General features: G+C 35.4%; 2 protein-coding genes across 3 annotated transcripts; one reads left to right on the top strand and one right to left on the bottom strand.

Annotated features, from left to right (window-relative positions):
- The first annotated feature begins 497 nt into the window (after positions 1-497).
- On the top strand, positions 498-4,563 carry LOC124376206 (interferon a3-like). Of its 2 annotated transcripts, XM_046835187.1 has the most exons (6): positions 498-592; positions 1,130-1,210; positions 2,298-2,372; positions 2,659-2,817; positions 2,984-3,076; positions 4,164-4,563. In XM_046835187.1, the coding sequence occupies exons 2-6, from the start codon at positions 1,154-1,156 to the stop codon at positions 4,275-4,277; spliced, it is 498 nt and encodes a 165-aa protein (XP_046691143.1). In that variant the 5' UTR covers positions 498-592; positions 1,130-1,153; the 3' UTR covers positions 4,278-4,563. The 2 variants fall into 2 exon arrangements, with proteins under 2 accessions (XP_046691143.1, XP_046691142.1); XM_046835186.1 differs by lacking the exon at positions 498-592 and having other exon boundaries at positions 648-1,210.
- Positions 4,564-10,045: 5,482 nt separating this feature from the next.
- On the bottom strand, positions 10,046-11,489 carry LOC124376354 (interferon alpha-4-like). Its single transcript, XM_046835405.1, has 5 exons — positions 11,352-11,489; positions 11,163-11,237; positions 10,463-10,612; positions 10,254-10,343; positions 10,046-10,135 (listed from the first exon to the last, which is right to left on the bottom strand). The coding sequence occupies exons 1-5, from the start codon at positions 11,487-11,489 to the stop codon at positions 10,046-10,048; spliced, it is 543 nt and encodes a 180-aa protein (XP_046691361.1).
- Between the last annotated feature and the right edge of the window lie 1,352 nt (positions 11,490-12,841).

Raw genomic sequence — 12,841 nt, 5'->3', positions numbered from 1 at the left:
GTTTAATCACATTTAGAACAGATAGAAATGTGTGATTGAGTTGAGATTAATCAGGAGTTCATTTGTGTCAATCATGCCGTTAATCGCGATTAAATATTTTAATTGATTGTCAATATTTTTTATTAAACTTTTAATTAAATGTAGCTTGCGGCTATTATTGTTATTATTGTTATTATTGTTATTATAGTAGTTATAATTATAATAATAATTATTATTATTGTTATTATTATTATTAGTGTTATTGTTATTATTAATATTATTATTGTATTATTATTGTTGTTATTAATATTATTATTGTTATTATTATTATTATTATTATTATTATTATTATTGTTGTTGTTATTATTGTTGTTGTTGTTATTATTATTATTAATAAAGTATTAGTAGTAATTAAAAAAAGAAACTTTCCGCAGATGATGTAACCCTAAAGATGATGTAAAACCTTTGCATCGCAGCTGGACGAGTTCCGGGTTTCCCACCACTTGTCTTACGTCAAAACCTGAAAGACCAGAGAAGATCTAGAGGACGATCGGATTTCTGTGTGCAATCGTTTTCTGTTTGTAATCGGGGGAAAGACCGGACCGAGCCGCAGGTAGGATCGAACCGATCGTGCTTTATATTCATATTTATATTTATATATTTAATTCTAATGTCTGTTCGCTGCTGGGTTTCGGTACAGACAGAAGAAAAGGTCCTACAGAATCCAGCGCGTGATCCTGAATAAACCTGGTCTGAGATGAAACATGTTCTCATTAAAAGGCAGAAACATTGCAGAAGCGCTGTTTAATGTTGTGGTGTTTTATTCAGTGATTATTGTTTAGTTTAATGGTATTTACTTTGATTGTATTGAATCATTACGAAAAGGAAAGTGAAAGCGAAAGAGGGGTGGAGCCTGTGTGAGAGAGAGAGAGAGAGAGAGAGAGGGAAAGGTGTTTTGGGGATTTCTCTTCTCCCACGAAGTCAAAGCTTTGAGTTATGGCCTCCCTTCGTTTTCCCTTTCCAACTCCTCGTATAAATCTCCAGACCTGCACCATGTTACCAAAAAGCTCCTCTCTCCGAAAGCGCCAACATGAAGCTCGTGCAGCCGTGGACGTGTTTTTATTCTTTGCTGGTGTTTTTCCTCGTGCAGGAGCGATGCGACACCTGCGAGTGGATGATCAGCCAGTACCGGATGAAGAACGGAGTGTGTCTCTCACTGCTCCGAGAAATGGTGAGGAATCACAGGAACATTTCATTCTCAAAACCTGTGTGCAACCACTAACCTCCAGTGATCTTATGCCTTATCCTCACACTACTACTACTAATAGTTTATTTATTATTATTATTATTATTATTATTATTATTATTATTATTATTATTATTATTATTATCAATTACAACTATAATGTCATTTTAATATTATTATTGAATTATTGTATGCACAACAAGAACAATAATAAGAATAATAAGAATAATAATGTTTTAGCAATGAACTGATTATCATGATGATATTTATTATTATTATTATTATTATTATTATTATTATTTTAGATTTTTTTTGTGTGTAAGAAATAACTAAAAAAGAGGAAAGAAACTAGATTTGTTTGGTGCATGTAACTTGAAAGTTTTGGAAGAAGCAGTGTCTTGGTCACAATAATAATAATAATAATAATAATAATAATAATAATAATAATAATGAGCAGAAAAAGAAAATACCAATTTAATCAAATAATTTATTCAGAATTAAAAATCTGACTAAAAGATAAAACACCAGATATTAGTATTAAACTGCTGAACTCTGGCTTTTGGTGTAGCTGCAGTTTCATTTAGACCGCAAAAAAAAATGTCCGAGTACGGCATGTTTTTGTGTAAAAAGTGTGTTTAGAAGTATGATTCTCACTCGAACACGTAAACATGGCCTTTGTGTTGTTTTAATAATCCCAGTATTGTATAAACGTATATGTACTTTGATCTGAAAATCCACGTTTAAAGCCGTGTGCACCTGATATCCCACTGTTCATCACATTAATAATGGTTCTATTTCTCAAAGTATGAAGCGAATAAATGCATAGTGATCATATCTTTATTTTACTCGAATTGGAAATGATAAAAACAGTCCTGTATCAGGATTGAGTTTGGAGCTGGTAATAAATATAATAAAGTAATTGTTCCTCTGTTCTGTTGAAAAACTCACCCAAGTGTTGTGTCTCTGACTTCCTGATGTTTTGACACATCTGTTCCAGTTGATCGTTAAATCGGTGCTATGTTGCATGAATAATATGCCTGACTTAAAAATTGTTCCCAATTTCTCTGTTTAGGGTGGAGAGATTACTACATTCAATAAACCGGTTTCATTTCCACACCTGGTGTACAACGCAGTGGAGAGGGCAAAGGTAAAATAAAAACCCTGAAAAACTACATTGAAGCTCTATTTACATTTACCACATTTAGCAGACGCCTTTGTCCAGAGTGGCTTTCAATGATCTGAGCAGTTTAGAGTTAAGGGCCTTGCTCAGGGGCCACGAGTTTAAACTTAGTGGTGCTAGGATTTGAATTTATAACCTTTCAATTCAGCATCTTCACCACTGAGCTACCACTTCTCCTTTAATGCTGACGGTTCTCACTCTTTTGTAGGAAATCAGTATAGTTTTTAATATTCACATCGTCTTTTTCTTCCAGGCAGAAGATCAGATGAGCTTTCTGGCTGAGGCCACAGAGCAGATCATCGTTCTCTTCGATGCTGCATCAAATGCTGATAATATTAATTGGGACAGCAGGGCACTGGATGATTTCCTGAACATCCTCAATACCCGGCAACTGATGGAGCTTAAAAAATGTGTAAGTGTTTTTTAAAGCTTTGCTGATATGCCAATATAATGATGTAGCCTGTAAATGTGCTGTAGTAATCATAAAACTGTGCAGGGACACTAAATATGCACTATGGCATAATAACGTCTGAAGAAGAGTTCCATCAAGGTCACTTTACTGCTTTCTTCTCAAACAGACAGCAACATACGCTGAGAGAACAAGACACTCGAACAGTGAGAGGAAAATCCGAAGACACTTCAAGAGGTTGAAGAAAATGCTGAAAAATGCTGTAAGTTATGTTCATGTTTTATGTGTTAGAAGGTTATGTGCTAGAAAATGTTCAACCCCAGAGATACCAGATAGCCATCATTAAGCATAGAGCTGTTATACAGTCATTAATGCCATGGGGTTACAATATGGCGGCCATAATGGTAAAAAAACCTATGAACAACTGCAAACTAATGTTTGAGAAGCTCACAGAGCTCACAGAGGTCAGCCACAGCTTCTGGGTTCCTGTGGTCTGGTTTGAAATGATTAGACAGTGAACCATGGTGAGCTCGTGAGCACCTGAGGTGTCAGTTAACTTGGGGGAAAAAAAGCTCCATCATCTATTAAAATGGCCAACTCTAGGTTCTCTGTTTAAGCAATATAGATCACAGAGGCGTAAACATGGCGTCATTTGAAAGCTTCTGCAGAGATGTTTAAAGATTCGATGATGGCATTATACTCATCGTGGTCTGATATCATGCGCATCACAGTGGACAGGATTTCCACACACTTGTTTTTTTATGGATTTAATGGAAAAGGCTATGCCCCCTCTATATTTATTTTGTGTGACCCCTAATGTTCATCACAAGAGTTTTTATCACTCTATTGCCATGATCATACATAACGATTGTTGGCAGAATATGACTTGCTTCTATGAAATCTAAATCTGTATATACAGTATCTGTAAAACGGTGTATTCTATACATTCTGACTGTAGCTGCAGTCACTGTACAGTAGGAGATATACACCGACCAGGCCTACGTTTATGACCTTATAACATAGTGTTAGTAAAGTCAGGTACTGATGTAGGTGAGATGAGGAGCCCTGGAGTGCAGTCAGCATTCCAATTGATCCCAAAGCTATTCAACAGGGTTAAGGTTAAAAAACACAGGAGTATTGTCATGCTGGAGCAGGTTTGGGTCTCCTAGTTTAAGTGAGGGAGAAGTTTAATGCGTCCAAAGACGTCTTATATAATTATGTGTCTCCAACTTCGTAGTAACAGTTTGGGAATGATGCACTATGGATGGAAAAGTCGGGTGTCCCAATACTATAATATGTACTGATAAACGTGTACTGAATAGTCATTAAATATTTTACTCTTGTTGCAGAACTACAGCCCAGATGCTTTGGAGCAAATCAGGAACACGGTGCAGCTTCATCTTATGAGGATGGACATCATCGGTGCGGATGTGAGGCAGAAACTAATGAAGAGGACCAACTAAAAAACAAGTCTATTACTATTTATTTTACAATTTTTTTTACTACTACATTTTGACTACTGGACCAAATATTGTGAACTAAGGCCAAGTTCCAGTCATGTTTCAATGTCTATTTCAAAACAAAAAAAAATCATGTATATTTTGAATTTGCATGACAATTTTATTTATTTATTTATGTATGTATTTATTTATGTATTTATTTATTGACAAAAACAATAACAGTATTGTATATGTATGTTTTTTTATTATTTTTATTATTATTTATGAGCAGATTCTGCAATTTTTCTAGTGATTTGTTCTGTTGGTCAACTTCACTGAGACAAAAAAAGAAATAAAAAATGTCATTTTGATATATTTTTTTTACAACAAATCCAAGCATCTCCTAGTGACTCATTCTTCTGGTTTTAACGCAACCTATAATACGTTATAAAAAAATAACAGGGTGAATTCTAGGACCGTTTTCGAATTTCTTTTTACAATGAAGTTTTCTTGCAATTAGTAAAACAAACATCCCCCAAAACCTGAGACGTGGTGGAAGAGAATTATAACATATTCGAAAGAAGCATGGATTACCCTTTGGCCACATGTTGGTCATGTTCTTTGTCAGTTTTGGGTTTTAGTTTCATCCTCAATTGCGTGTTTAAAAGACTATTTATATAAACATACTTATTAATTGAAAATTTTCAAAATGTTTAATGAATAAGGTTTTGGCCTGAGACATGTTACATCATTCATTTCTCACAGCACAAAACACTCTTTCAGGATTACTGTACAGCATGTACACACTCTCAGCTTTGTGCTACTGAACTGCTAATGCCAGACCTTCAAGGTTTTATGCACAGCTCATTAGGCGCATGAACAACAACCCATCCACTTCCTCTGCCACCATTACCACAGACATGATGTGTCTACCACTGCCATCCTCCTACACAACACACACACACATGTATAGACTGCACTCGTCTTGCATTTGGACTACTGAAAATTTTATACAGAATTTTATTCTTCTTATAAATAAACTTTATAATGTATATTACAGGCTTCTAGTCTATATGATGCAACAATCTGTTTCCTGTACAAAACCTTTGCATTCAGCAGCCATGTTCTGTGCTTGATGTAACTCTGATGAGTATTAGTGCAGTGAGGAAATATAAAAATAGTTTTAAGGCACAATCTATCAGATCAATCACAAATCGGTGTGATGTGCTTTTTCAACATCCCAGTACACATTTAGTCCCTATTTACTGGTAGAATAATCTCGACACTCTCCACCACCTACCAATACCACTTAGTCATGGTCTGGTGTCCAGTTGTATGCTTCAGCAAAGAAGCATTTATGAAGCATTTATTTATTTCTCTGCACAAACAATTCTCTGCAGTTCTTTAGATGGGAATAAAAATGACATACTCAATCTCAAATGCTAATTGTATAAGATTTCAGATAGAGGAGAAATCTGACTGTAGGACACTTCACTCACCACACATGGGTTGCTTTTAATAATTTAGTAAAATCATTTTTTATGGCACCACTGGAAAATAAAAACATGAATAATCCTATCAGCATGATGGAACACTGACATACTATTTAATTCTGTGCTTCAGACATTTCTGCAGTTTAAAAAAGAAATAAACATTTGTAGATGTTTTATTAAAAGACAAAAAAGTTTTTAAAACATACAGTGAGCAAGGTAGATTCAACGCAACAGTAGTATTTCACCCCGGATGTCTTGAATCATCCTCCCAAGAATTTGATCTTTCAAAGAGACCCTCAAGGACATCCTCCTGGTATCTCACACTACACTCTGACAGTAATAATTCTCTCTCTTTGTGTGGTGGGTCGTGCATTTGCTACCTGGGCCTTTAGTGGGGACTTCCCCCCCGACTTAATCCACCTCTTAATATCACCATGTCGCAATTATAGAAACCATTAATACAATACAAAACAAGTCTCGAACCCGGATCGCTAGAGCGAGTGGCAGACACGGAACGGAAAAGCCAGGAGACTAGGGAAGACAGGAGAAGCCAGGATACTAGAAAAAACGCGAGAAAAGCAGCAGACAAAGAAATAAAACAAAAAAACACTTACCAAACAGAACAACAAACAAACCCACACATGTCCAGATTTAAATGCAAATATCAAGACAGACAAATAACAAGACCAATATCATGCTGACTCTACCCCAACCAAAATAAAGACAAATATAATGAACCAACAAAAACCAAGGCAAAAGGGGCACTTTAATAGACAACACTAAAAAGGAGCAGGTGGGAGACATTAAACAGTTAGGGGCTAGGGAGTAGGGGATAAGGGCTCAGTGGCGGCATCTAGTGGCCAAATCAAAAACGAACCCCAAAAATGTCCAGAATAGTTGGGAGTAAATAAATACAATTTCATGGAACAAATATTAGAATTTAGGTTGTAAATCAGTGCTTCTGATAGTGTTCCGGCTAGCAGAGAAGGCTTTGCTCTTGAGAAGGATCTCATCCCTACTGAACACTGAACTAAGGGGTTGAATGTGAACGCTGACTGCACCCCAGGTCTCCTCACCTACATCAGTACCTGCCTTTTATAATACACTTGTGACTGATGAACACAAATATCCATAAACACACAACAAAATCTAGTGGAACATCTTCCCAGTAGATTGGAGGGAATTAGAAGAGCAAATTGGGACCAAATGTGGAATGTGATGCTCAAAAATCACATACAGTACTTATGACCCAATACTTTTGGAGCTATAGTGTGTATATATATATATATATATATATATATATATATATGCGAGATGCTCCTTAGTATACTCACCACCTGCTTGCTTAACTGCTCAGTGAGCAAGATGCTATGAAAATCTTAGCTCATATCATATATTCTTACTTTAATTAAAGATTGCATTCTGCCATAAGTTTTTATGCTTCTTGTGATATGTAAAGTTCGGTTATATATTCATTTTATTTCACAACTATCTCTATTTAATAACTGCTATACTACCAGTATTATAATATAAACCAGTATGAGATAAATAATGATTATGCTGAAAAAAAATGCAAAATAAACTTACACTAAATACTGCTAGATGACCTCGGCCTAATCTGTAAATAAAGATGGCATAAGATAGATTTCTTTAAAAACATTCTTAACAAGAGCTCACATATAGCATCAGGTACTGCACTAATACTGGGCTATTTCTGCTGTGCTGTATAACAAGAAATGTTGTTTTCACACGTTTGAACACGTTTTCCTTACGTAGTATCTTGTCTGTATGTTCTAACAAGTTATTTCCTGTTCATTTACATCTGCCCCAGCAAGGTCAAACTGCCCTTGAGCAAGGTCAAATAAATGGCTGATTATTGCAGATATATATTTATTATAACTTTAAAAACAATGTGTGTGTTTATATTCTTGAACTGTACTTTATTGTATTTTTTATCATTGCTAATTTAAGCCCTGGTTCTCCCTCTCACGCTACTTGGGCCGGGTTTCCTCACAGGTGCAAAATCATAAATTTAGCTGCTTGACTGCATTTAGTTTTTTTTTTAGAAGGAACTTCTGGTTTTCTGCTCTGTGAACAATTTCCCTTATTACACACTCGTCTACTTTCGAGTTACAAAGTGAATGTGAAAGGACTTTCCCAAGGTGCCTGGATGTTTCTGCTCTCTGAAATTCAGATGAACAGCAGCATGTTTCAACTGAGGGCACAGGGTGGCACTGCCCACCTTTTTTACATGGTAGTCTTATATTTTTTTTGTTGTTGTTTGCAATGTCCAAGAACAGCTTCACATTTAAACGATTGTGTTTTTAATCAGATAAAAATATGGCTGTTAATTTACTATTTGTGTAATATTGATGATTAATTTAGATGTTTGTTTGGTATTGTATGAGGAATTCTGGTGTGACAGAGAAGTATGTGAGGGTGGTGCAGGACATGTATGAGGACAGTGTGACAGCAGTGAAGTGTGCAGTAGAAACGACAGACTGGTTCAAGGTGAAGGTTGGACTGCATCAAGGATCAGCTCTGAGCCCTTTCCTGTTTGCAGTGGTGATGGACAGGTTGAAGGACGAGGTCAGACAGGAGTCTTTGTGGACTATGGTGTATATCAGTAGGAGAATGCTGAGGATGGAGCCACCAGGAAAAGAGATATGCGTTGTTCATGGCACTTGTGCAGTGCCATTTTTATGACGTCCCACTTGTGTGTGGGCACATAAATTTCCCCATTGGCCCTCCTGACTGGTTTTTGGTTCCCCCTGTGCCACCTCATTAAAAAAATCCTAGAATCGGCCCTGCAGATGGATGTCGCAGTGTTCAGCGAAAAACTTTCTCTAACAGTTTCAGTTAACCAAACAGTCAATCCACAATTCACACAAAAAAATAGAGTGTAAGCAAAAAGTTAAAGAATGTTTTTTTATTTAGTGATTTTCTTTTTAGATTGGTGTGTAACCCATAGAGAAATAAGGGCTACTAATACTGTAGTTTCACTTTTAACCATTGGGGGCACTATAGGACTGAGTTGATTAGAGCCTATAATTACTATTACCAAAATTATTTTATTTCCATTTGCAGTTCTTTCCAGCAGAATTCCAGGAGAAAGCAGAGATACAACATGGTTATTATAATCACTGTACATAGTCAATGTATTCACTTATGTTAAATCGAATAATTTTGATAAATTAATAATTATGCGAATTTATTTCCATGTTAAACCTGTGTTAAACAGGGTACATTTTTAATGTATAACAGCATTTAAAGGGATTCATTTATTACAGAAATATTAATACAAGTAATGAATCTGTTAAAGTGTGAATAGTAACAAGCCTAATAGATTGGAATGTATTCCTACACGTTGGTTACATGCACTTTGAAAGAAAAAGATGTCAATGAGGTTTGATGTAGAAATAAAAATAAAAAGAGAGCTGAATTCTTCTCGTCTGTACCATTTTGCAGATTGATTTTTGTGAGCACATGAAAGTCTGGATAAACCGAGACGGAGAGCCTAGCCCAGCGAGACTGCTAGACGATCCTGATAGAATGACCAGCCAGTGATTTGTCACCAGGGGAATCTTGATTTGCTTTGAGAGCCAGTTAATTCCTCATTCACACACAGTCAAGTGCACTTGAGGACGAGGAATTGAACGTTCACTTAAATATACATGTTTATGGAACTCTGGAGCAACATACCACCTACACCTAAGGGAGAAGATTTATGGGGAAATTTACTTTCTTTTGTATTATTTTAAAGAGTTTTTTTCTCTTATTGTTTGTATTATTCTTGTGTGAATATTATTTACGGTTTATCGCATATATTATTGTTTATCTATTTTGAACTGTTGTTAAGGAGGCAATAAAATTGTCAGCTGTTGAATTGGACTTTCATCGAACCTAAGTAGATGTTAGCGTCTTTTCAGTGCCATAGATGCTACAGGTGCACATGTATAAAAAAATACATTGTTTCTTATGAATGTAAAAAAACTAAAAATTTATTAAAGGCAAAATATCACAACATTCAACTATGAACCGCACATGGTTCTGTTTGTTTTGTTAACAAATCAGTAAACAAAAAAATCCTAATAAATAAACAAGTCAATATATGATAAAAAATACATTCATTACACATTGCATAGTTCTGACAATCAATCAATCAATAAATAAATAAATAAATAATGAAATCAATCAATCAATCGATCGATCAATCAATCAATAAATAAATAAATAGATAAATAAATAAATAATCTGGTTGCACTGGGAAACACTGTTAGTCTGTTTTCTCCTTCTTCTTTACTTCTTGCTCTCTAGAAAGGTTTGAAACTTCTCGAGTCCATCCTGCAGCTGAGTTCTCACCATCTCCCAGCCGCACGAGCTGAACTTCTGTAGACCAGAAACACGATGCATGTTTTGTTAAACAGCAGAATTACATCCACGTGCACTTCCATGCAAAGGCTTTGAATGACTGATTGTGAGACTGTTTTTTTCTCTGGGCACTGACCTTCTCTTTCAGTCGCTTCTCCAGCCTTTCAAAATAAGGCCTCAGTATAGCAGAGCTGCTGTCCATCACTGTCTGGACCTCTTTCTCTACCTGCAGACAGTCCACACACAAGGACTGGATTATTCACTGATTTATACAGGGGCGTGTTTTCTGATACACTTCCCATGCAGGGTTAGACCCCGATACAGATTTGGAAATTTCTCACTCACGCATTCTTGCAGGTTTTTCACTTGTCTATGTATGATGTTCTTGAAGAGTCCAAGTTGATCTTGGTTCCATGTGACTGAGGTTTGTTTGTTTCTGAAGATTTTGTTCACTCCTTTTAGAGTTTCAAGAGCCACCAAGGCCACGTCTTCATTCTGCAAGTACAAAAACAATTCACTGATTATTTCACGGTTACTTTTCATACAAAAAATAAAAGCTGCTCTTGATGACGATAAGGATGATGTTTTCACCACTGAATTCACTTCAGATGAGCGAACAGACATGTATATTGAAAGCTCATGGCAAGAAGTTACTATCAGGCCGAATGCTAAACTCATAAAAGCCACATAAATAAATAAATAAATAAATAAAACACATTTCCTTCACTGTGAAACTAATAACTTATTTTAAATGTCTCCATTCTGTTATGATCTATAAATGTAGCAGCTCCTTCACTCATTATGTGTTTTTCTATTTATTGCCTTGGTCTTTGATTCGCTTCACAAAAACCTCCACAACAACGTAACAGCTGGAAACAAATAAATAAAACGAGCCAATATTGAAACTGTCTCACACATTAATAATATTAAAATAAATAAATAAATGGAAATAAATTAAACAATTTACTGAAATAACAATGTTATTTACAATAAAAGTTTTTATAATAACATCTGGATTTTTCACAATAAACAATTCTGCACAAACCTGAGATTTATTGAACACGTCATCGGGAAAGATGTTGCTCTCTAACTGTAAACACTCCAAAGGCATCCGATCACCCTGTAAACACACACACACACACACACCTCCGCTGAGTAATTTATCAATGACCCAAGATTTTCTGTGCTATTGCTGATAATGATTTGTATTATCCATGAGGCAGATGTTACTCACCATGTTCTTGAGCAGTCCAATACACTCCTCGTTCAGTCTTCTAAGTCTGAAGTGTGTCCAACTGCAGGATGGAAGACTGGCCGCTCCACACACACTTATCAAGATCATTAACAGCAGCACGACCTTCATCAGCTCCATGATAATTGCTCAGAGATACTCAGGTTCAACCTTCAAACAGACAGAATGAAAACAAATCTGCGAATGAACACCAGCATGAGTCCTGGAGTATTTTATCTAATACAGGGTGGGGGTGGGGTTGGGGTGGGGTGTTCTGTATGCGTTTCGAAAATAATTAATTGTCCCGCAAAACGGATTCTTTTTTTTTTTTTTAGATGAAAGATGTTTTTTTTTTCTTCTTCTTTACACGGTGCAAAATTTTTACTGTGTGACGTGTTACTTTTCTGTTTCGCTTCTGGAATCTGACGTTTGAAACTTCAATAATTGTTGCTCAGACCCAGTGTTGAGACTCACATTGTTTTCGCGGGACACCAGAAGTCCAGTCTAAAACACCAGCAACTCAAAAATAATAACAAATAAAAACAATTTCTAAAATACATTGCCGGTGAAATAGTGTGTGTGTGATTTCGCAATAATAAACACGTCCCACGTCATTTCAGGGTAATAATCATTATAAAATGAAAGGGGGACAATCAAATAATACGTGATTTAACGGTTTAACAAATGATATAATATTAATTGATGATTGCACACAAACATAGAAATGTTTAAAAATGTGTAAACACAGAAATACACCCTGCTCTCAGAGCACGAGCTGCAAATTAGCATTTTGATTCCCTTCATATCCTTAAATTGTCGACCCCCAATATAAAGGAATTTAGTGAAATATTCAGTCAGGGTGATGTAAACAAGCAAGAGAGCTAATGGAGAGCGATGAAAAGAAAAAAAAAAACAGAAGAACTGAATGATTTCATTCTTTACCGAATCACATCCAAACTGCATTTTTATTACATCCAGATTATTGGATGTATTATCCAAGATTATCCAGAGTGGTGTAAACGTAAGAAACGTAAAACAGCATGGACTTTTTACATTCTTTTAAAAAATACACATTTCGGGGTTTAGAACTATGAGTTTCATGTCCAATGCCCCTGTGTACAAATGCAAAATAAATGATTATCTCTATTTCATAAACCACGTAGAGAATTAGAAATAATAATAATAATAATAATAATAATAATAATAATAATAATAATAATAATAATAATAATAATAATAATAATAAAGGAACAGATTTACATGCGTATTAAACATGTTTCATTTTTTTAAATCATGAAGACCACTTTAGACAGAATTTCTGAAGACTGGAGAGAGGGTTAATTCTGGCACAAAAAAAAAATTACCCAGTGTGGACACGAAGCATGCACATCACAATAATTCTCGTTTATAATGTTCTATTATCGATTATAACGAAAGTTCTGTCCGTTCGTGGCTTCTTATGTAGTCTATTAATTATTAGGGTTTTTTTCTCC

Source organism: Silurus meridionalis, chromosome 22, assembly GCF_014805685.1.
Source record: "Silurus meridionalis isolate SWU-2019-XX chromosome 22, ASM1480568v1, whole genome shotgun sequence".
Lineage (NCBI taxonomy): Eukaryota > Metazoa > Chordata > Actinopteri > Siluriformes > Siluridae > Silurus > Silurus meridionalis.
The sequence above is the reverse complement of the archived record's forward strand: the minus strand, read 5'-3'. Positions and strand labels throughout refer to the sequence as shown.

What these genes read in the sequence shown, in the direction of transcription:
- LOC124376354 (XM_046835405.1), bottom strand. Translation starts at nt 11,489, where the DNA reads ATGGAGCTGATGAAGGTCGTGCTGCTGTTAATGATCTTGATAAGTGTG. An exon ending in TTGGACTGCTCAAGAACATG is followed by an intron (nt 11,238 to 11,351) that starts GTGAGTAACATC and finishes GTGTGTTTACAG; the next exon opens with GGTGATCGGATGCCTTTGGA. An exon ending in ACGTGTTCAATAAATCTCAG is followed by an intron (nt 10,613 to 11,162) that starts GTTTGTGCAGAA and finishes TTGTACTTGCAG; the next exon opens with AATGAAGACGTGGCCTTGGT.
- LOC124376206 (XM_046835186.1), top strand. Translation starts at nt 1,070, where the DNA reads ATGAAGCTCGTGCAGCCGTGGACGTGTTTTTATTCTTTGCTGGTGTTT. An exon ending in TCTCACTGCTCCGAGAAATG is followed by an intron (nt 1,211 to 2,297) that starts GTGAGGAATCAC and finishes TTCTCTGTTTAG; the next exon opens with GGTGGAGAGATTACTACATT. An exon ending in AGAAAATGCTGAAAAATGCT is followed by an intron (nt 3,077 to 4,163) that starts GTAAGTTATGTT and finishes CTCTTGTTGCAG; the next exon opens with AACTACAGCCCAGATGCTTT.